The following is a 25,167-nucleotide window of genomic DNA, read 5'->3' as shown; positions in this document are numbered from 1 at the left end:
CTACAACAAAATGTTAACAGAATTAGGGAAAACAAAGGCTGCTTATACACGTTAAAAATTATCATGAATATCCTAGTAGCTTCCCTGGTGGCTCAGTCAGTAAAGAATCTGCCTGCAAGGCAGGAGACCTGGGTTTGATCTCTGGTTCAAGAATATCCCCTGGAGAAGAAAATGGAAATGCACTCCAGTATTCTTGCCTGGGAAATCCCATGGACAGAGGAGCCTGGCAGGCACAGTTCATGGGTCCATTTAGCAATTAAACCACATTACTCCTACATTATACACAAATTATTTGCCAACAATTCCAAAAATTCATTTACATTAAATATAAAGCACAATTAAGTCAATCTTTTGAGGTTGTAAACTGAATGTTTTTTCTTTGCACTTTCAAGTAGGCTGCTTAGTTGGTCATAACTTGTAAAGTAACAGAACTCTAGTCATGATGACTGAAATACCAAAGTCATTGTAAATAAGAACTGAAAAATTAGAGAAATGATAATGCATTTAAGCACTGGCTTATTTGGGAAATGTGACAATTGTTAATGTTGAAATAAATGTTAAAGCTTGAAACTAAATTTAGAGGAGGAGGAGGTAGGTGGAGACTATAGATTCTGAAGGGCATTTATAACTGCCCATGGTGTGAGAGAAAAGTTAAAGAATGATCCTTAGGAGTGTAAGGAAATTCCTGTTTGTATGAGATGCCCAAAGGAGAAGAAAGGGGATGGCTAGAGGGCTCGTTGAAGAAGGCAATGGCACCCCACTCCAGTACTCCTGGCAAATCCCATGGATGGAGGAGCCTGGTAGGCTGCAGTCCATGGGTCGCTAAGGAGTCAGACACGACTGAGACTTCACTTTCACTATTCACTTTCATGCACTGGAGAAGGAAATGGCCACCCACTCCAGTGTTCTTGCCTGGAGGATCCCAGGGATGGAGGAGCCTGGTGGGCTGCCATCTATGGGGTTGCACAGAGTTTGACATGACTGAAGTGGCTTAACAGCAGCAGCAGCAAAGGTCTGGTTAGCACTGAGGTGACCAGAAAGTAGATGGACAAAGCAGCATGCAACTCTCTGGCTCCTACTCTTTAAAACCTTTAATGCAGAATTAACATCCGTGGAGCTAATGAAAAGTTAAAAGCGTTTAAATTTATTCTTCAAGTGTAGTTCCACTTTCCGTGATAGATATTCATGTAAAACCACAACATTTTAGTCAAAAGTAGGTAACAGGTGATGGACAAAAGTGTGGTCACCGAAACCTCTTTGATTATTAGTTATACTTGACTACTGACAACCAGCTAAGAGCACCTTACACAAGTGCTTTTCATGTATGAGATACCATAGAATAAAATTTTATTACCCATGTTTTTAAATGGCATTAAAAAAAAAAACCACAAAGATTATATGCAAGACTAGGGAATGAATTATAAAGTATAAAACAATACCAAAATGGTTAGACTTTATATACACATTAAAAATTATAATGAATATCTTAACAAAACTATTTCTAATTGAGCTACATTGAACATTTTAAGGTTTACTGACAATGATCAATGTAAATGCTTTTCCTTAAGGTTCTTATGAAATTATGTTTCAGTGTTAAAATAAGTTTAAGCAACACTTTTTTAAAATGTAAAAATGCCCTGAAACATTTAACCAATTATACAGCTTATGTCAGAGTACTTTTTCCTCAAGGTGTAAAGTATTACAACAAAGTGGATACTGCCTCACAAATTTAATAGGAATGGTTTTTAGTTTCGCCTCACAAAAAAAGCATTTTTTTCTTACTACTGAAACAGGGTATCACCTGAGCCTGGAAGACTATTTTATATTGAGATTTCTGTTGAAATAAGTCAATTTAACAGCATTTTAAGACTACTGATTAGTAGGAGTAAGCTAAGAAAACTAGAATGTAGTTATTTCTTTAGGAAACAGCTGCTCATAGCAAAGAATCCTGGGTTTCCTCAATCTACATCTACATCCATTTCTAAAAAGCATATAGTTCTTAGGTATTTAATTCATATAATATACTCCTGAATTTCAGGAAGCTGTAACTTTGCTTCTTGTTTCAGTTATACTTTTCCTGAGAAACTACTCATCCTACACAAGCTGCAATACCTAAAATCAAACAGTAAAAAACATGTGGTCAAGATATTCTCTCATTTGGAAACTGACCCTTTAAATTTTCTATCCACATTCTGAAAGAACCTGAAACCTGACACAACATTAAGATATTGATTTTAATTTATAACCTATTTAAATACTAGTTTATAAACTAAGTAGGCTTTAAGTGGTAGGTTTAATATGGTGTTTTAAATTGCATAATACATTAAAAAATGGTAACCATCAACCCCCTTGAGCATCTACTTCCACAAGTTGATACTGTTTTTCATGTTCCACTTTCCTTGATATGTATTCAAAATTGTGGTATATTCCTAGAACATAAGCTTCAAGAAGAGTAATCATATAACCCTTTCCCCCAAATATGATTAAAACATTATACCATGTTTTGTGAGGGAACTATTACTGGGGTATAGTAGCCTAGGTGTATTTTTAAATTCCCAATTTCTTCCTGACTCCTTTATAGTCCATCCACCTTCTTTGTGGCCTGTCCCAGCTCTACTGTGTTCCTGGGATGGGATCAGTGCATCAGGAACATTCTCTAAGTGGGGGGTGGGGCTGGGATTCAGGAAAGCCCAGTAAAGAATGAAGTGCTTATTCCCCTGAGGCTGTTTATGTGAGGCAATGGGACCTGTCTGGGATGCACTAGCTTGGTTAATTTGCTTGATTCAAGAGCACCCTGTACAAGATATAAATTTTGCAGAGGGCCTAAACTGACCTGGAAGACCAATGCTGGAGCTAATGCTATGATCCTAAATATCCTATCTTCATCAAGGGAGTGATTCAGATGCTAAATTCATAATCTTCACTTAATGCTTAAATGTTTTCTAATTGAATATACGAGTTTTGAGACTAGTATCTGGATGTATCACTGAACCACTGGTTTTTAAACTACTAGGAGTCACAGACTTGTTTTAAAGTCTACAGGTGCCAGATCTGAAGCTTTGGCTTCATGATGCTGGATTAAGATCCTCTGCATAAGTAGCAATGTTATACAAGTACTCCAGATACTCTGCCACCCTGTTTGGAAAGCAAATTTAATTTTTAACTCCAAGCAGGAAATTACAATTTTAATGTAGTTTAGGAGAATTATGTTGCTACTGCTAAGTTGCTTCAGTTGTGTCCAACTCTGTGCGAGCCCATAGACAGCAGCCCATCAGGCTCCACAGTCCCTGGGATTCTCCAGGCAACACTGGAGCGGGTTGCCATTTCCTTCTCCAATGCATGAAAGTGAAAAGTGAAAGTGAAGTTGCTCAGTCATGTCCAACTCTTAGTGACCCCATGGACTGCAGCCTACCAGGCTCCTCCACCCATGGAGTTTTCCAGGCAAGAGTACTGGAGTGGGGTGCCATTGCCTTCTCCGTAGAATTATGAGCTTCCCTGAAAAGCTCAGTTGGTAAAGAATGCACCTGCAATGCATTCCTGGGTTGGGAAGATTTGCTGGAGAAGGGAAAGGCTACCCACTCCAGCATTCTGGCCTGGAGAATTCTAGGGTTGCAAACAGTTGACATGACTAAGCAACTTTCACTTTTCTTTAGAAGAATTGTAAAAGTATTTCTAAATGTTTCTTTTTTTTAAACTCTGATTTTGCCTCATGCAATGGAACTGGAATAAAGACAGATACTCATATTTATTTATAATAGAAGAGCATGTCTTAGAATAGTAGTACCTCAAGATAATATATATTTATCTCAGATACCACATAAAATCCTGAAATTAGTTAATATTTTACATTTAGAGATAAATAGCCCAGTGGCACAAGATTAAATCCTGATAAAAAGTTTAGCATATTTCCCCATTATCTGTCTGCAGCTGCAAAATACCAGCTGCTATACAGCAATTACATGTATTATTTATAAGGGAAAGAAAACAAGCAATCAAAGTAGCCATCTTTACCTTCTCTGCCATATCTGATCCTCTATGAATCCTGAACAAATGGAGGTAGGAAGTGCCCCTATATTTAAACTGGGGAAGTACCTGAATAAATATACTATCTTTAAAGGAAATGATCACAGATAGGGGACACATTTGCTTTATTTAACAATCTTACCCTAAGTATCCTCTCTTAAAAGGCCCAAGAAACAATTCTATAGCACAAGTGAATCCTAGAACACATGTACCCAGAATACAATTTTCCAGGGTATCATCAGCACAATTGTTAATCAATTTCTACTCACAGAACCCAGTTTCACTGAAGCCTATAATTGTTTCTTTTCCTAATTCTATTATCTCCTTTTCCTCTAAATATTATCTTAGTTTAGCATATATCTGTCAAAGACTTTTGTCTTCCAAAAAGACAAGCATGGTGATCAGGGAGGGCAGTATGGAGCCCAGCCACCACCCAGCTATACAAAGTATGTTGTGTGACCTTGTTTGTGCATGTCATTTAACCCCTCTTCATCTCACTTACCTTATCTGCAGTGGTATTGCCCTCCTGAAGTTTCTGTGATGAGTGAGTAATGTAAAACTTTACAGAGCACTGCCAAGCACATATTAAATAATCATAAAGTTTAAACTATTATCATTCCAGTTTTTCCATCAAACCAAACAGCATCCTCATAAGCAGTCTAGCAATTACAGTGGACAACCAAATCAGAGTAAATCAAAGGATTAAGCATGTTCAGAAACACTGCCTTATTAACTTTTTACAAAAATATGATTAAATGTAGACACTATAATCAATTCGTAGTTAGTATCCACAATAACTACATACATAGGTACATAAACCAAAACATTTATTTAGAAAATACAAAAAATTACTGTTTGTCTTGCTCTTTCTTCAGACTATTGTTTCAATTTTCAATAGTGCCACATAATTTTATAACTAAATTTTATTACATCTGAACACTTCAAAGAGCTGTAGTTTTGAAATAAATTTTGCTATGATTAAATAGAGAAAATCTATTCAGAAAGTACAGAATACACGAATTTACGGTACTTATCCAATTTCCACCAGCATATAAATTATTTTGTGAAGTTATTTCTTACACACAGGATGTAAAATGCAAAAAAAGAACAACAACAAAAAAAGGAATTTGTATCCAAAACAAACAGAAGCAACACTGGCTCCTATATGCTAAAAATATATGACAGATTTTTTTTCTTAAGCATTCTAGATACAAATATTAACTGTATGGGCTGAGAACTTTTAATTTCAATATAATTCAACAAGGTACACAAGTAGAGCTCTATAAATATATCCCCTATAATAACCATATGCAAAATCATTTTATCACAAATACTACCAAACTCTTTGAAAAACATAAACTACAAACACATTTTTAAAGAAATTCTGTTTTAACAACTACAAAAGAATATCAATAAAGCTATTTGGCTTTTAAAAATGAAGGGCAGTGTAATGTAAATCCCGTACTGAGAAGCTGTTTTCTGAGAATGTAGTCTTGAGTTTAATACAAGGTACTAAACATTTTCAAAAATAAACAAGACTTATTCTATACCATTTAAAGTCTTGAACAAAAGCTCTAAAAAGAAACCAGTAAGTAACAGATGAAAAGTAGGTATGTAGAATTAATGGTATAAAATGTGATTTTATACAAAATGTACCAATCTTCATATGTATAAGGCTTGATATGAATATTTTTGGACTATGAGTGTTGCACATCATTTTTATAGCAGTCTCAAACCATTCAAAATTCAGTATTTTTAAAACGTTTTGATATTTCTGACATGAATGAACATGATACAGGATACAACTTAATATCAATCTATCTATACTGTTCCACTCAGGAAGCTTTTTTGAGCTTAGGAAAGAATATCTTTTGAATGCTTGATGGCTATATAAACTCTACTTTTAGAAATGTCAGTATTTTGTGATACAGAACTAATACCATCAGGAATTGGCCCAAGTTTAAAGAGAAAACACAAAGGAGACGTACAGTGTCAAACAGTCAAGTTTGCCTTATGCAATTATACAGTCATCATTACTTTTACATGAAAGTGCTTTAAAGTAAAAAATATTTTTTAAATTACTGTTAATACTTAATATCCAAATCAAATTTTCTAATTTAGTTCCACTTTATACATTTCCTCTAAAAAGTACTCTTCTGCCACAATGTAAGCAAAAAATGGTCCATAAAATGAGACATCACTCACATCAGATTTGTGGTGTGGGCCCTTATACTGAGACCAAATCTTCACTAACCCAAGTGAGAGAGCCTTTATTTCTTATACATGCCCAAAGTAACTAATATCAACTCACATTTTCTGTAAGCCTTCAAGAATTTTTATTCAACATAATGGGAAGTTTAATAAGCTATATTAACACTATGGAGCATTCTTCTGTTGCTGTTCACCAACTGTTTTTATGACGATAACTCCGCGATCTGGAATGTGATCGAAAATGAGAGTGTTTCGCTGTTTGTGCTTTCGTTTCAGAATTGGTATACGCTTTGGGAGATTTACATGGGGATCTTGCTATGGAGTCAGAATGTCTTCCATGTGATCTTGATTTTGTTCCTGAGCTAGTCTGCTTCTGAGGTGAGCTTGACTGTGATTTTCCTATTGACTTGGACCTTTTCTGCAAGGACTTGGACCTTGACCTTTCTCTAGAACCAGAATTCCTTCTTGGAGTTCTTGACTGCCTTGCTGAGGTAGACCGCCTGGGTAGTGATTTGGAGCGAGATTTAGACTGGCTGTAAGAAAATCGCCTGTGTCGCGACCTGCAAACATCCATAACATCAGAGTATATATTTCATATAAAAATAGTTAATAGGTTAGGAAACAACATTCTCAGGAACTTATATACCTTACATAACATTAGTTGTGCTTTTGTTGGAGAAAAAAATTCTAATTTTATTATGCGTGCTTTTGGTTCAAAAAATATGTACAAGTTTGTAATATTTGACCAAAAGATTTTGACTTTGCTGGGTATCTTCTATGAGTCAGTTCTGAAAAATATATTTTGCATATTTAGTCTGGGTTACATAATTCCTAAGAGATAAGAAAATCTGAAAGGCAAAAAAAGATAAAATATCTAAGAATATTAAATAATGTTAATAAAAGCAAAAACCTACATGAAGGACTTCTGAATCTTGCCATGACAGAGCAGCTTGTTCTAGACCAATCTTCCCATTAAAAAAAAGCTATATTAAAAGGCTAGATTATATTCTTTGCAGCCAAAGATGGAGAAGCTCTATACAGTCAACAAAAACAAGACTGGGAGCTGACTGTGGCTCAGATCATGAATTCCTTATTGTCAAATTCAGACTTAGAAATTGAAGAAAGTAGGGAAAACCACTAGACCATTCAGGTATGACCTAAATCAAATACCTTATGATTATACAGTGGAAGTGATAAAAAGATTTAAGGGATTAGATCTGACAGATAAGAGTGCCTGATGAACTATGGACGGAGGTTGGTGACACTGTACAGGAGACAGGGATCAAGACCATCCCCATGGAAAAGAAATGCAAAAAAGCAAAATGGCTGTCTGGGGAGGCCTTACAAATAGCTGTGAAAAGAAGAGAAGAAAAAGCAAAGGAGAAAAGGAAACTTATAAGCATCTGAATGCAGAGTTCCAAAGAATAGCAAGGAGAGATAAGAAAGCCTTCCTCAGTGATCAATGCAAAGAAATAGAGGAAAACAATAGAATGGGAAAGACTAGAGATCTCTTCAAGAATATCAGAGATACCAAGGGAACATTTCATGCAAAGATGGGCTTGATAGAGGACAGAAATGGTATGCACCTAACAGAAGCAGAAGATATTAAGAAGAGGTGGTAAGAATACACAGAAGTGAAGTAGCTCAGTCGTGTCCAACTCTTTATGATCCCATGGACTGTAGCCTACCTCCTTCCATGGGATTTTCCAGGCAAGAGTACTGGAGTGGGTTGCCATTTTCTTCTCCATGAATACACAGAAGAACTGTACAAAAAAGATCTTTAAGACCAAGATAATCATGATGGTGTGATCACTCACCTAGAGCCAGACATCCTACAATGTGAAGTCAAGTGGGCCTTAGAAAGCACCACTGTGAACAAAGCTAATGGAGGTGATGGAATTCCAGTTGAGCTATTTCAAATCCTAAAAGATGATGCTGTGAAAGTGCTGCACTCAATATGCCAGCAAATTTGGAAAACTCAGCAGTGGCCACAGGACCGGAAAAGGTCAGTTTTCATTCCAATCCCAAAGAATACTCAAACTACAGCACAATTGCACTCATCTCATACACTAGTAAAGTAATGCTCAAAATTCTCCAAGCAAGGCTTCAGCGATACGTGAACTGTGAAATTCCAGATGTTCAAGCTGCTTTTAGAAAAGGCAGAGGAAACAGAGATCAAATTGCCAACATCCACTGGATCATCAAAAAAGTGAGAGAGTTCCAAAAAAACATCTATTTCTGCTTTATTGACTATGCCAAAGCCTCTGACTGTGTGGATCACAATAAACTGTGGAAAATTCTGAAAGAGATGAGAACACCAGACCACCTGAGCTGCCTCTTGAGAAATCTGTATGCAGGTCAGGAAGCAGCAGTTAGAACTGGACACAGAACAACAGACTGGTTCCAAATAGGAAAAGGAGTACATCAAGGCTGTATATTGTCACCCTGCTTATTTAACTTATATGCAGAGGATATCATGAAAAACACTGGGCTGGAGGAAGCACAATCTGGAATCAAGATTGCCAGGAGAAATATCAATAACCTCAGATATGCAGATGACACCTCAGATATGCTTATTTAACTTATATGCAGAGGATATCATGAAAAACACTGGGCTGGAGGAAGCACAAGCTGGAATCAAGACTGCCAGGAGAAATATCAATAACCTCAGATATGCAGATGACACCTTATGGCAGAAAGTGAAGAAGAACTAAAGAGCCTCTTGATGAAAGTGAAAGAGGAGAGCGAAAAAGTTGGCTTAAAGCTCAACATTCAGAAAACAAAGATCATGGCTTCTGATCCCATCACTTCATGGCAAATAGATGGAGAAACAGTGAAAACAGTGTCAGACTTTATTTTTTGGGCTCCAGAATCACTGCAGATGGTGACTGCAGCCATGAAATTAAAAGACGCTTACTCCTTGGAAGGAAAGTTATGACCAACCTAGAGAGCATATTCAAAAGCAGAGACATTATTTTGCCAACAAAGGTCCATCTGGTCAAGGCTATGGTTTTTCCAGTAGTCATGTATGGATGTGAGAGTTGGACTGTGAAGAAAGCTGAGCGCTGAAGAACTGATGCTTTTGAACTGTGGTGTTGGAGAAGACTCTTGAGAGTCCCTTGGACTCCAAGGAGGTTCAACCAGTCCATTCTAAAGGAGATCAGTCCTGGGTGTTCTTTGGAAGGAATGATGCTAAAGCTGAAACTCCAGTACTTTGGCCACCTCATGAAAAGAGTTGACTCATTGGAAAAGACTCTGATGCTGGGAGGGATTGGGGGCAGGAGGAGAAGGGGAAGACAGAGGATGAGATGGCTGGATGGCATCACCAAGTCGATGGACGTGGGCTTGAGTGAACTCCGGGAGCTGGTGATGGACAGGGAGGCCTGGCGTGCTGCGATTCATGGGGTCGCAAAGAGTCGGACACGACTGAGCGAATGAACTGAACTGAACTGACAACACTTATAAAACAACTGTTAAAAGACATTGGAGAATAACCAACAAGAGCAGAACTTGAAGGGTTACAAGCCATGGCTCTTCTCCTGAGACCATTTTCCAAAGGCCAGAATGGGAGAATTAAGCCCAACTGGAAAATAGCTACTGGACTAAACTGAAGAGACAGAGATTATAATTCAGGGCCATCAAAATGGCTAAGACTTAACAGACAAAAATCTCAGAGATGAGGAAAATGCAGATAAACCACCTCACCTCACCCTAAACTCTGCCTATAAATTTTCCTTAAGTCACTGGCCACCATCTATGTTACACATGTAAGACTCTAAGAGGTTAGCAAAAAACAGCAGCTGAAAGATTGAAGAACTGAGTGAACAATGCAAAGAAACAGAGGAAAACAACAAAATGGAAAAGACTAGAGATCTCTTCAAGAAAATCAGAGATACCAAGGGAACATTTCATGCAAAGATGGGTACAATAAAGGACAGAAATGGTATGGACATAACAGAAGTAGAAGATATTAAGAAGAGGTGGCACGAATACACAGAAAAACTATACAAAAAAGGTCTTAATGACCCGGATAACCACTATGGTGTGATCACTCACCTTGAGCCAGACATCCTGGAATGTGAAGTCAAGTGGCCTTAGGAAGCATCACTACGAATAAAGCTAATGGAGGTGATGGAATTCCAGCTGAGCTGGTTCAAATCCTAAAAGATGATGCTGTTAAAGTGCTGCACCCAGTAGGCCAGCAAATTTGGAAAACTCAGTAATGGCCACAGGACTGGAAAAGGTCAGTTTTCATCCCAATTCCAAAGAAGTCCAATGCCAAAGAATGTTCAAACTACCAAACAACTGAGCTCATTGGACATGCTAGCAAGGTAATGCTCAAAATCCTTTAAGCCAGGGATCAACAGTGCAACTTCCAGATGTATAGGCTGAATTTAGAAAAGGCAGAGGAACCAGTGATCGAATTGCCAACATCCATTGGATCATAGGAAAAGCAAGGGAATTTCAAAAAACATCTACTTCTGCTTCACTGACTATGCTAAAGCCTTTGACTGTGTAGATCACAACAAATTGTAGAAAATTCAAGAGATGGGAATACCAGATCACTTTACTTGCCTCCTGAGAAAACCCTATGCAGATCAAGAAGCAACAGTAAGAACAGGACATGGAACAATGGACTGTTTCAAAACTGGGAAAAGAGTACATCAAGGCTGTATATTGTCACTCTACTTATTTAATTCATATGCAGAGTACCTCATGCAAAATGCCAGGCTGGCTGAAGCACAAGCTGGAATCAAGATTGCCAAGAAAAATATCAATAACCTCAGATACACAGATGACACCATCGTGATGGGAGAAAGTGAACAGCAAATAGCCTCTTGATGAAGATGAAAGAGGAGAGTAAAAAAGCTGGCTTAAAACTCAACAGTCAAAAAATGAAGATCATGGCATCCAGTCCCATCACTTCATGGCATATAGTGGGGAAACAATGGAATCAGTGACAGACAATCTTCTTGGGTTCCAAAATCACTGCAGATGGTGACCACAGCCATGGAAATTAAAAGATACTTGCTCCTTGGAAGAAATGCTATGACAAACCTAAATAGCATATTAAAAAGCAGAGACATCACTTTGCTAACAAAGGTCTGTATAGTCAAAGCTGTATGGTTTTCCAGTAGTCATGTACAGATGTGAGAACAGGACCATAAAGAAGGCTGAGCCCCAGAGAATTGATGCTTTCCAACTGTGGTGCTGGAAAAGACTCCTGAAAGTCCCTTTGACAGCAAGGAGATCCAACCAGTCCATCCTAAAGGAAATCATTCCTGAATATTCACTGCAAGGACTGATGCTGAAGCTCTGATACTCTGGCCACCTGATGCAAAGAGCTGACTCACTGGAAAAGACCCTGATGCTGGGAAGGAGTGAGGGCAGGAAAAGGGTGTGACAGATGATGAAATGGTTGGATGGCATCAACTCAATGGACATGAGTTTGAGCAAACTCCAGGAGACGGTGAAGGACAGGGAACCCTCTGCATGCTGCAGTCCATGGGGTCTTGAAGAGTCTGACAGGACTGAGTGGATGAACAACAAATACTGTAACTGCAAACAAAAACTACTGAGGTCAGAGAGGTTAAGCAACAGTCTTAACCTCTAGAACTATAACTAGAACAAAGTAGAACTGTACTGTCTTATAAGAAAATGTGGTTCTTTCTATTCCTGATACTCCACAGTGACTGGGAACTGACAGTCTTTTTTTATTTTTTTCCAGACAAGTAGTATACTTTACTGCCACTAGAAGGCAGAAAATGCTCTGAATATTCACTTCTCTAGATCAATCAGGAGAAAAGTTGGTTGATTAAGGCTCTAATGCATTTGGAACAGCTTATATTTTTAATGAATCAGATGGACAATTTTCTCCTTTTCTTTTACTCTTTTTCACCAAGACCACTGGTTATCATTTAGTAAGTTAGGAAAGTATTGCTTTAGGTACAATATTACATCTAGTTTGATTTTTTGTATATAAACCATTAACTTATAGTAATGTGAAATGCTGAATATCATTCATACTACTCATGTCCTTTGTGAAGTCAGAAGCAATACCAGCGGTATTGGTGTGACTTTGCTACACACATGGCATATAAAATTTCTTAATTTGTTCTCACCACATTTTAGGTTCTATAAATGTAACTTGTATTTGAGTATACTGGTGTCAAAATCTCAAATAATCAATCAGTATGGGAGAAAATGGATTATTCTCCACAGATTCATGGGAGGTTTATATTCTTACACTATTAGACTCAGTATGACAAAAGAATCAAATTCCAGACCAAAACATAACTGTTCCTAAATATTTCTTTACCCAGCTTGGTGATGGCTCAATCCTGACCTGGGTTCTCCTGGCTTATAAAAGGAACTCAAGGCTTCCTCTTACTTGCATGCCTCCCTAAGAATGTGCCAAAATCAAAACATTTGTTTCAAACCCAAGGAGAGGGACTGATCTGACATGTTAAGATTCTAGGGCTCTGAGTTGGCCACATTTTCTAGTAATCAGGATTCTCAGATATTTCTCTCCTCCTGTCTTTTCTTTCCACTTGGTTGGAGGGACTAGAGCCAGGACACTTTACAGTCTTGTTTTTAGAACTAGGTAATTGGGGTAAAGACTGTCTAGCTCAGATACATATACCCTATGTTGGGCTCTTCCTTGTATAGACTCCTGGGAGTTGAGGAACGGAGGGAGTGGAGTGAAAGTGAGCAGCTCTACAGATCAGCTCTGATTTGAGGTTATGTTGTCACTGGACAGCTTAGATATATGGCCCAGGAGAGCCAACTCTTTCTTATCACTAACTGCGCCATGTGGCATGTGGGAGCTTAGTTCCCTAACCAGGGATCAAACACAAGATAAGTCCCCTGCAGTGGAAGCCTGAAGACTTAACCACTGGATTGTGAAGGAAGCCCCAGGAGAGTCAACTCTTTATTACTCATAGAAAGAGGATACTAGCATAAACGCTGATCAGTCTCTAAGAACAGAATTCACCTTAAAATTCTATATGCCTATAAAAAAATTACAGCATTAAAACTCAAGAGAAAAACAGTAAGTGGTAGAATTTAGGTATGCTAATAAAATTTCAGTTATGACTAAAACAGCATCATCAAGTAATTTCCACTGCAATTTCCTATTATTCTAACAGAAACTAACTTCTAGCAGGAAAAATAGATAACTTATAAATATCTTTTTCTGAAAAATCTACCACTTTTATATTTTCTTCCTACAATGATACCATACTTGGAATTTATTCTCGAAATAATTTCCTTTTTATAAATACACTGATTCACATTTTGGTCAACTTCCTTTCACAAATGATTATATTTTATTTCATTTGAGTTTTTAATTATCAGGCCTCAGATTCTTAATTTGGGGGTTCATTTAAAAAATTTTTATTTAAAATCCTCATTTTATTGTCAAGTATACAACTTTAAAACTTTGCTTTATTCCTCACTGTATATTATCTTTCTATTAGAAAGATAAAATGAACACACTGAAAGGTATCTAACAAACCCAAGTTAGAATAACAATACATTATACATTGAGAGGAGCATATCCTTCTAAAAAAGTTGATTCTTTATGTATATTAAATAATGATTCTGATGTCCTGTTTTTGAAAACTCTTTAAAATGTTTTCTGGAAACAGCAGAAAATTTAAGTTTTCAATTCCCTTTTACTGTGTACTCACTCTTTAAGGCTATCCGATCGCCGCCTATTTCTTCCCCATGAGGAGCTTCTACTTCGGGTTCTCCTTTGGCTAGGGCTTCTTGATCTCCTATGATCACTTGGAGAACAAGGGTGACGTTCTTTTGATTTCATCTGGCCTGGTGCTAGAATATGAAGTTCAAGATTTATAATTCATTACCTGAAAACCTCAATAAATAATCATTCAATAAATAAGCCACTCAAATAGTAGTATATTCTGAAATAATTTTAAATTAAAAAATTTGTCATTGCTGAAACTCATCCTGCTAAAAAAGCAAGATCTGCTATTAAGTCACACTTACTTTTGCGATCACCTTGTGCAAACTGTATTTCAATCTGACGGCCACATACCCACTTTCTGTTGAGGTTATAAAGTGCGTCTTCAGCATCACGAACATCTTCAAATATGACTAGCTGTTAAGGACACTTTGAACATCAGATATCAAAAATATTACTTTTAAAAAATAATTTACAGGTGGCATGAAATTATTAGGAAAAACAAGCTCAGGTTTTTAAGGTCATATCTCTAACATAATTGAAAAATCAGAAAAAATACCACTATCAAAACAAATGCTCCATTAAGATTCTGAAGAGTGAGTCTGAAAATAAAAAGAACAGAAACAAATCTCTAACTGTATTTTTAATGTATACATTAAAAGCTGTAGAATGCATATAATTTGAAACATGAGAATAAGTCCAACACTGTATTATCAAATAAAACATTTAGGCAGGACTCACTCCCTTCTCTTAGGTAAAAGATTTACCAGGTTTTTCAGTATTTCAGGTAAAATCAGTACACAGAAGCCTTCATTCTGAAATTAAAATTACTGTTTCATTAAAAGGCTTTTTAAATTAATTTAGGAGAAATTACTTATAAACAAAAGTGCACACATATAAGTGAGCTAAAACATATTTTCAAAACCGATTTGGTCCTTTAAAAGTGATCATATTTGACTCTGAACCTACTGCTTTAAGGATATAATTATAAAAGAAATATATAAACAATCTATTAACATCTATAAACAATCTGTTAACATCTGGAATTATATATCCCACTGAACTCCCTTATCTATGTAAATTATATAATGAACCTAACTAAAATGGAAACAAACTATATAAACCAACTAGCTGTATTTCAGGAGGTTGTCACTGGTTTAACTTTTTAGAAACAGAAAAAGCTCAAGTAATGCAATACAAAATGAGACTTAGGCAATTACCTCAGTGTCACTTGATCTTGAACCTTGACCTTTATTCTTTAGGGCTTGCAAGATGGACTTTATAAGAGACGTAGAACCAACAAAATCAGACTTGGCTTTGATCCTGGAACTCTGAGTAAATGTAGGAAAGCCGAAGTCTCAACCTGGTGTTGGCTTTGTCTTTTGCTTGGTAAAGACTTCCCCTCTTCCAGGTCTTTATATCTGTGTCCACCCTCCCTCTTTACTCCTTGATGCTTGAACTTTAGGTGCCTTTTGTCTCGCCTGCTCGGTTTATGCTTGGATTCTAGCTAACAGGTTGGTTCAAACTGAGGGGCGCTTGCCAGCTACTGTGGACTGCATTAGATTTTCTGAGATAAAGAAATAAACACATTTAATTAGGCAATATTATTTCATAAAATATGCTCCCGAGTACGTGTATGTATACATATATGTATATGCACATGTATGTAGTCTATGCACATGCACACAGTAACATAAAGGATATTGAACATAAGCAAATCCTCTTGGGCGGCGGGTGTAGAAGTCAAGTGGAATGTAAACGTCTACTATAGGGCCATATCGACCAAACTCACGGCGCAAGTCCTCAGGCCTGAAGTATTTTAGAAATAAGGTAAAGAAATATGAATAGCTAGATTCAAATATTTTGCCTACAGAATTCAGTTAAAAACTTCAGAAGAAAGTATAGTTTCCGGACTAGAATTATCTAAAATTGTCTCTCATAGGAATAACCCAGGGTTTAGAAAAGAAAGAAAAAATAAAACAACAAATTCTCAGTTCTAAGTCTTGGAGATTCTGATTCAAGAGGTCTGGAAATTTGTATTTTTATAAGCACTCTGGTGGCTTTTATGTTTATTCAGGTTGAGGATACTGATCCAGCACATTCACTTAATTTTTTTGCTTTTTTAAAACTGAAGTATAGTTGATTTACAATATTGTGTTAGTTTCAAGTGTACAGCATAGTGATTTAGTTTCTATATATTTTCTACACATCCCTTTTCAAATTCTTTTCCCTTATAGGTTATTACAAAATATTGAGTACAGTTCCCTGTGCTATACAGTAGGTCTTTGTTGGTTATTTATTTTATATAGAGTATATGCACTTTTGCAAGTTACTTCTATTACAAGACTTTTCAACTGTCAAAATACAGAGTACTATTAACTATTCATTAAGAACATTTATTTGTCTCACTATAATTTCATATTTATGTTAAATGTTTTCAGATAGCAATAAGATTCTAAAGAAGTCCTAAAGTTCTTTCTCAGGCTTTAAAAGAAAAATCGATGATTTATTAGCAAACATAAAGCAAAAATAACTAACAGAGCCTCAAATCTGGCAAGTATTTTCGAGTCACTTACATGCTTTCTACTGTCATAGGTATTAAAGACGGGAAACCAAGGAAACACACAGCATAATATTTCTCTTCAGGATTTACAATTTAACTGAAGAGACAAAACACTTAGCATTAAAAACTGACATTTATAATGCATTTATATACCAGCCACTGTTCACCTTAAGACCACTTAATTCCCATAACAGATCTTTACAAATGTTGTTTACAGATGAGAGTATAGACAGATGAAGTCACCTAACGTCACCGAGTCAGCAAGAGACAGAGCTGGAAGCAAACTCCCACAATCTGACACTAGTCTGGCTTCCTAATGACTACATCCTACTGCCTCATGGAGCTCTTAGGTTCAAAACCAGCTATGTGCACAAAACACGGCTTAGAGGAATTAAAGAGTATTTCAAAACATGCTCCATAGAAAAAAGGGCCCAAAGATGAATACAAAGCTTCTAACTCGGGGAAATGGAAGAAAGATGGTGTCCAAGATAAAAATTAGATAGCTGGAAAAGAGAGTTAGATCGAAGATTGAGGAGAGGCAAAAGAAGAAACTTTCTCGTTTGGAAATGCCAAATTTGAGATGATGGTGGAACAGCCATAAAAGTTCTATTCTAACAGCAACTGAAAACTGTGGTTATACAAATTCAATTTTATTTTTTCTCAAGACTAGAAGTCAGTGATTAAAGCTAGAGATATGAATTTAAGAATTACATAAAGATTCAACTAACACTGACCAAGTAGCCAATATTACGTTGATATCGTGACTTCATTTTATTTTTATTATTTTATTTTTAATATTCACTATACCATGCTTAACTGCCTGCCTTTCCTGAGTGACTGTTAACTTTAGATTTAGAGAACAATGACAATGTCTTTTTCTTTCATTTATTCATTCAACAAATACTTATTGAGTAGGTACTATGGGCCAGGCTCTAGGAATATGATGGAGAACAAGAAAGACACAATTCCTGCTCCCTTAAAACACAGACTAACAGCAAAAATTCTCAACCATTCCTGAATATTGGAATCATCTATAAAGGAGATATCATAGAAGCAGCCATTCCAGCCTGATCCTTTAATCCCTGACCTAATTTTTGCTTCCCATGGTGAGCCCCAGTTATGTTTAATTTTTTAAGGGTTTCATAGGCAATTCTGAGGCTCAGGGTTGAGAATCACTTCTAAAGCAGATGTCTTCACTAATATATCTCAGTACCTAGCATAGTTGCTTGGCATATAGGAGACCTCAGAATATACCTGCTGTATTAATGAATGAAGGACACATTACTGTTACCATTTACCAGCCAAGGAGACTGAAAGGAGAGCAGTTACCTTGCCCAAAGATACACACAGCCAGTAGCAAAGCTAGAATTCAAATGAGTACCTTGAGAGGCAACCAATTCCATCAACCAAATATGAGTGGTTGACAGAAAAGGATACTAGATATATAAAGGAGGCTAGAGTAATGTGTCATAGAGAATTAGAATCCCAGAAGTCTGAGGGAATGAACCTTCTCAAAAGAACTGGCTCTCATTCAGTCTCCACTCCATCTGTTAGCTGTTTTTTTCATTTATTTTCATATTTCTGGTGTAATCTATTTTGATATTAAACACCCATGTATCCATCAACAAGATTTATTATGCCTTAATAATTACTATACTTGTAATTTTTAGTATTTTTTAAGAAGTAAGATATTGTCTCCTTCTCCCTTAGAAATAATCACTGGTGTTCATCATTCCTCTACATAACTTTGTATTTCTACTGCAAATCTATATAAATGCTATCAGATTACCTGTAAAATTTGAACCTTGCCCTTTCCACCCTTGAGATTTCTCCATGGTGCTCTAGTTCACTCATTTTAATTCTGTATTGGTATTGTTATGGATAAACCACAATTTTACACATACTTCTATGGGTGAGCATTTAATATGCTTCCTTTTTTTAACTGCAAATTGTGCTGTAGCATAGTTTTCTGGGATGTACCACTAGCCATGCAATTGACGGGCTGGAGAGTATACATATCTTCAGCTTTACTACATTTTCTTCAAAATGGCCAAATCAACTTATACTCCTCAAGACATGCATCAGAATTACTAAGAATCCAACTCCTCACTCCCTGCCATTCTGAAGGATATAAAGTGAACGGGTATCTCATTATTTGAATTTTAATTTCTGTAAACACCAGTTAGGTTCAACATCTTTACATGCTTATGGGTCATTTATGCTAGGGTCAGAATTTCTGGGCTAAAGAGGATATATATGTATATGTATATATATATAATTTCTATGAACCGGCCAAACAGTTCTGCAAAATGGTTGTTAACATTTTATACTCCTACCAACATGTACGATTCAGTTCTGCCCATCTCTGTCAGCACTTTGTAGTGTCAGTCTTTTGAATTTTAGCCATTCAAGAGGGTATTAAGTGGAATCTTGCTGCGGCTTCAATTTGCATTGCAATTTTTGCATTTCAATTTGTACATTTGTGTTGTACAACTGATGCTGAGCACTTTTTCACATGCTAATTGGACATTCATATGTATTTCTCTTGAACATGTAGGAGTTTTTTGTCCATTTTTAATAATAACATTTGTCTTTTCATTGTTGACTTATAAAAAAAGTTCATTACTATTCTTAAAAAAAGTCCTTTGTGAGATATATGCTTTCTGAATACTTTCTCCCAGTCCCTGGCTCACCTATTTAATTTCTTAATGAACAGAAATTTTAATTTTGGAGAAATCTGACTTTTCAATATTCCCTTTTAAGGTAATGACCTGTCTTATAAAAAATCTGCCTATCCCTAAGTCATACAGATATTTTCCTTTGCTTTCTTCTAAAAGCTTTACCATTTTATCTTTTACATATCAATTAATGATCCAGTTCAAATTATGTGGGACAGAGGTCAAAGTACATTTTTTCCCTACATATATATCCAGTTGTTACAGCATCATTTGGTGGAAAGATTTTTTTTCTAAAGGCTTTAGTTTAATGCCTCTGTAAAAAATCAATTGACTCTATATGTGTGGATTATTTATGGACCTTCTTTCTGTTCTATTGATCTATTTGTCTACCCTTAGGCCAATAACAAACTATTTTGATATTGTAACTTTTTAGTAAATCTTTAAGCCAGGGAATATAAGCCTTCCAGCTTCAGTGACCTTTTTAAAAATTATTTTGGCTATTCATATCCTTTGCATATTAATAGATTCTAGAATTAATTTATTCCTATTTTTAAAAAGCAATTTGATCACGAATACCTTGAATCTATAATATATACAATTGAGATCGAACTGATAACAGTTCACCTTCCTAAGAACACAGTATAGTTACTAATTTATGTTGCTCTTTGATTGCTCTTGGCCATGTGTTGTTATCTTCAATGCAAAGGTTTTTACGTGGTTTTGCAAAACTTATTCCTAAGTATGCTTTTTGATACTAAGATAAAAGGAATTTTTAAAGTTTTTGTTGTTTGCTGTTGGTATATACAAATAGAATTGTCACTAAATTTACTTCATATTCTGGTAACTTAAGGAAACTATTAGTTACTGTAGCTTTATGTAAACAAACATGTCACCTCAGAACAGGGCCAGGTTTTACTTTTACCTTTATAATTTTTATGTCTTTATTTTTCTTGCCTTGTTGCATTGGTTAGGACCTGCAATAAAATGTTGAATAGTGGTTGTAAGAGTTGACATCCTTGTCTTGTTCTGATCTTAAGGTGAAAGCATTCAGTTTCATCATTAAATATGTTGTTAGCTAAAGGTTTTTCATAGATGCCCATAAGCTGAGGAAGTTCCCTTCTATTACTAGTTTGCTGAGACTTCCTATCATGAATTCGGCTGGATTTTGTTTAATGCTTTTTTCTACAACACCACTTACACCAATATTAACGTAAGCCTCATACACACTATTGGAGAAGGCGATGGCACCCCACTCCAGTACTCTTGCCTGGAAAATCCCATGGATGGAGGAGCCTGGTGGGCTGTAGTCCATGGGGTCTCGAAGAGTTGGACATGACTGAGGGACTTCACTTTCACGCATTGGAGAAGAAAATGGCAACCCACTCCAGTGTTCTTGCCTGGAGAATCTCAGGGACGGGGGAGCCTGGTGGGCTGCTGTCTATGGGGTTGCACAGAGTCAGACATGACTGAAGCGACTTAGCAGTATACACACTATAACCAAAGAATGCTACTAAGTATGTCCCAGAGAAGTACTTGATCAGTGCTCCCCAACCTAACATGATGTTAAATATCAAAACAGGAATGTTTTATTTGAGATGTGGGCATTGCTTTGTTTTACTAGAAAACTATATCTGCCATTAAAAAAATTATACAAAAAGATTTAAAATTAATATTCTTCCCAATCCACATCTTATTTCACCAGTGAAGAGAAACATAACACAAATTATAAAATTACAAAATGTATTTTTAAACCTTTCCTTAGTTCTTTTGCTGAATTTCATTTCTAACAAATTTTTCGCTAACCTACATGTTATAATGTCTTGTACTTTATTATATATATTAGAACAGCTACTTTAAAGAAAATTTTTAAATAAAACTTGACTTTGTTATAAAACTAACAATTAGAATTTGAAAGCAGGATAAAGAAAACCACTCAAAGGGATTTCCTTCTAGGCTTATTTTCTATATGTGTGGATTATGTGTTTATATAGTTTTTCCCTTCTTCATTTTTTATATAACTGAAAACATATTGTATATAATTTTATACCCCATTTAACATTTATCCCAAAGATTTTCTTTATAAGCATACCAAATGTTAAAAAATTAAAATGTGTCTAGGTATCACATTGCTAGTTAAACTATATGCTACCTTGTAGAAAAAAAGCTATTAAGGATACATGTGATGATTCTACTTTCATAACACTACTCAACGTCTGAGCAGTTTTAGTCAAGATCCTTAATCTCTCTAAAATCTCACATTTTCATCTGTTATATAAGGTTATTGAAAACTTAATAAAATAATATATGTAAAGTTTTTAGTACAGTGCCTGGTACACAATGAGTACTCAACAAATGTTAGGATTACTATAATTTCACTACTTCAAACCCCCTAGATTTTGATTGCCCTCCCCACCCTCCACTGCCCAGTGGCAATGTTAAAAAGTTGTGGAAAAGATGGAAAAGGAAATTAATAAATCTCAATTATCATTCTTGATTATCTAGATCAGAGATCATACATCACACATACGTGTGTGTGTGTGTTATTCGGCCTGCACAATGTTTATAAACATTTAACAAAAAGTGCTGAAACATGGAAATGCCAATATTTTATAGCTTTTAAAACTACAAAAATGGCAATTTCGTATAATTCAACTTAGAAACTACCAACAGTTTAAAACTGACAGTTCACACACACAAAATACAGGCTTTTGACTTCTTTTGAAAATTAAAACGATGTGGCCACAAGTCCAAATGTCTATACAGCCATTATTAGCTAAAGCTTGGTAGCAGCCACTGTCCCCTTGAGATGGCACATGCTCTTTTCCATTTGCGACAGTCCACACCATTCTATTGGGCTTTAACCTGACACCTTCACTCAATCATTCATATTACCTTGGTTGGCCTCTGTGGCAATTAGAATTGGAAACATTGTTTTGTTGGCTCACTGCAATCTTATTCAGTATTCAAGTGGTCTGTTTAACCGTAGGAATTTTTTTAACCTTACCCAAATTATAAACCTCGCTTTGTTTCTATGCAATATGCTGATAAACAAGTTGAGCGAAGACATGTAAACACAGGCATACTTAGGATGTTAAAGTATGTTAACTCACAGTCTATAGTTGTGACATACATATATATATATATATATTAGCAGAAATCAAGTTTCTAAAAAAGACTTAAAATTTACTTCCTCAAAAGTAAATTATGATGATTACTCCTGATGGCTCTGGAGTCAAAGGCTCCAATATATTTCCAGCCGTGAAGCTCCAGGTAAGTCACTGAAACTCTGAATTTCAACTTTCCCTTATGTACTACAAGATAATCTTGCATAACTATAAAGACTGGGATGGGGAGGAGGGCTGTGGAGTAAATTAAGCAAGCCCAGTGAAACGAAAATGTCTACTATTCCCCCCCCCCCCATCCCCTCTGGCTCCTATTGAGGGAGAAAGACACAGCTATAGGAAGTCAACGTTAGAAACTATGCAGACAGAATTCTCCAAAGAGGGGCGGGTGGGCTGAATGCAACAGAATCGACCAGGGAAGTCTATCCAAACCATTATGATGGGTGTTCACACTGTACTCAAAACTTTAAAAGAAAAACACACAAATCTCATTCACTGAAGTTATCCTTTGTATACAGTATAAAATTGTGCAACAAATAAAACTGAACCAGCGCCACCTGTAAGCAAACCAGACTACTGACTACAGGGAAAGGGAGTCGTAAGGCCCAAGGTACGCACTATTCCGTAACGCGTTCTCACCATCCCCAATTCCTTCCCATCTAGGTGGTGAGATGCGCGGCTTTATCCCTGCACAGCGACAAAGGGGCGAGACGCTGGCACTCGCCCGAGGAACTCTCAGGGGCGGAGGCGGGGAGTGACCGTGGCTCCCAGCCAGGGGCAGCCGGCGCTCCTCCTGTTCTCTCGGCGAGGAACAGGCACCGGCCAGCCGCCCAGGTGCGGGAGGCGGTCAAGGGCGGCGGGGCCCGGAGACGGGGCCGCGCCGGGGCGAAAGGCCGGGCGGGAGGGCGGAGGCGCGAGTCCCGCCCAGGCCCCGAGCACTCCCCGCCGGCCTCGGGAGAGGCTCCTCCACGGCGAGCCCCGGGCAGGCCGGCGGGGAGGTGCAGGCTAGCCCCGCCGGGCTCTGCGTCGCGGCTGTTACTCGCCCCTCCCCCGCGCCCCAACCTGAGGACCCGCCGCCGCTCACCTGGTGGCGTCCGCGACGTTCCTGACGAACAGGGAGGTGTTGGGGGGCCTCGTGTAACGAGACATGACCGCTTCCTCCGTTCCCTCGGGGGTCTGCCCGGCCGCCGGGCTCGTTCCGTCTCCCGCAGCCGCCGCCGCCGCCACCACAGCAGCTCCGCCGGCCCGCGGCGCGACCCCCTCGCCTCGGCCTCGGCCCCGCCAGCGCGCAGCCGCAGAGGCGGGCGCGGGGGGAGCGATGTGCAGCGCGAGTCAGTCCGTGCGGACCACGCGGGGGCGGGGCGGAGGGGCGGGGCCGAGCGGCGTGCGGGGAGGGGGCGGCGCGGGGTCCCAGGCTTCGAGGGCCTCTTTGAAGGGGGCGGCGCAGGAGGCCCGGGGTGGAGGGCTTCGGGGAAGGGGCGGCGCGGGGGTCCCGGGGGGTCGAAGGGGACTCTCAGAGGAGGCGGCTGGGTCAAAGTGTAATAGGAGGGCATGGACTAGAGCGGTCCTAGGGGCTGAAGCAGGTGAATCGGGGGTTAGAGAGCATCCGGAGAAAAGATGTCACGAGTCGGAGGTGGGCGGGGTGAAGGATGCCTTCAAACGCGCCACAGCCGGATGGTCACTGGGGCCTTCTTTATTGCATCCTCAGCCCCAGACCTTGGCAATGTTTCTGCCTCCTGCCCTTTGAATGCTGAGACTGTTTAGACTTTCAAACTGTGAGGAGTTTTTTTTTTCCTGCGTGTTTTGATTCTTCATCCATTATTCGTTTAGAGTACACCATTCAGCTGTGAGTACATTCATTCAGATGTTTATTGAGCACCTGCTATGCACCGAGAACTATTCTTGGTGTGGGACCCAGCAACAAACAAGAAGCCGCATCCCTGCCCTCATAGAGTTTACATTCTTGAGCGAAGACCAGACAATAAAAAATGAACAACTGAATACGTGGTGTAGGAGAAAGCGATGAAAATGCAGAGGCAATTAAGCAAATTTAAATTATCCTCTCCTTGCCTCTCCAAAATGTCATAGCCACCCCTTCTTAGTAATCCTCGTACCTTCACATTTGCTACTGTGGTCAGAAAAACTTGTTACCAGGACTGAAACCAGGTGGCTTGTAATTATAGTAGCACCCCTTTTCATTCTCAGAAGTGGCTAATTTGGGAGGGTAAATAATATGGTCACCCTACCTAGCCCATGGCTGTCTCAAAGACTGTGAGAGTTTCCCAAGGTCAGCAAATGCTTCTGGAATAGTGGCCATTCGTTCAAAATGTGATTCCTTAGGGCACAGCAAGCTCAGGGCTAGCCTGGAAATCTAACGGGTGGGAGTGGGATCACATTCTTTGAAGCTTACAACTTGGTAGAGGAGGCAGAATCTAATTATCAAACTAATAAAGATAGGCCTATGCTAAGGGTATGAAAACAGCTATATGCAGGACTTCCCTTGTGATCCAGTGGTTAAAAATCCATCTTGCAATGTAGGTGATAAAGGTTCAATGCCTGTCGGGGGAAATAAGATCCCACATGCCTTGGAGCAACTGAGCCTGAGGACCACAACCAGCCAGTCCATGCACCACCAGGAAAGATCTCACATGATGCAAGGAAGATCCTGTGTGCTGCAAGACCTGATGCTGTCAAATGAATTTAAAAAAAATGTTCTTTCTTGAAAAGGAGCTACATGCTGCTGGAAGGGTACCTTATAGGGGTTGGCAAGCAAGGCTAGAGGATCACTGACCTTTACCCTGAAGAAGCCTTACAGGCATATTTGGAGAATGAGGAGGAGCCATCCATGCACTGGAACAGCATGTG

The 25,167-nt window shown here is 38.1% G+C and overlaps 1 protein-coding gene across 2 annotated transcripts; it reads right to left on the bottom strand.

The window, feature by feature from the left end:
• Positions 1-1,123: 1,123 nt before the first annotated feature.
• Positions 1,124-23,564, bottom strand: SRSF12 (serine and arginine rich splicing factor 12). Of its 2 annotated transcripts, XM_040238810.1 has the most exons (5): positions 23,387-23,564; positions 15,644-15,748; positions 14,245-14,348; positions 13,926-14,067; positions 1,124-6,794 (listed from the first exon to the last, which is right to left on the bottom strand). In XM_040238810.1, the coding sequence occupies exons 1-5, from the start codon at positions 23,449-23,451 to the stop codon at positions 6,425-6,427; spliced, it is 786 nt and encodes a 261-aa protein (XP_040094744.1). In that variant the 5' UTR covers positions 23,452-23,564; the 3' UTR covers positions 1,124-6,424. The 2 variants fall into 2 exon arrangements, with proteins under 2 accessions (XP_040094744.1, XP_040094745.1); XM_040238811.1 differs by lacking the exons at positions 15,644-15,748; positions 23,387-23,564 and adding an exon at positions 15,160-15,249 and having other exon boundaries at positions 14,245-14,368.
• Positions 23,565-25,167: the final 1,603 nt, after the last annotated feature.

This window comes from Oryx dammah, unplaced genomic scaffold (genome assembly GCF_014754425.2).
Source record: "Oryx dammah isolate SB20612 unplaced genomic scaffold, SCBI_Odam_1.1 HiC_scaffold_4, whole genome shotgun sequence".
NCBI lineage: Eukaryota > Metazoa > Chordata > Mammalia > Artiodactyla > Bovidae > Oryx > Oryx dammah.
This window is presented reverse-complemented; position numbering and strand designations above follow the sequence as displayed.

Bases quoted from the DNA above. Each gene is read 5' to 3' on its own strand.
- SRSF12 (XM_040238810.1), bottom strand. From the start codon at position 23,451: ATGTCTCGTTACACGAGGCCCCCCAACACCTCCCTGTTCGTCAGGAAC. The intron at 14,068-14,244 runs GTAAGTGTGACT...TTCATATTCTAG, and splicing joins TGCACAAGGTGATCGCAAAA to CACCAGGCCAGATGAAATCA. The intron at 6,795-13,925 runs GTGAGTACACAG...GGATGTTTGCAG, and splicing joins CGATCGGATAGCCTTAAAGA to GTCGCGACACAGGCGATTTT.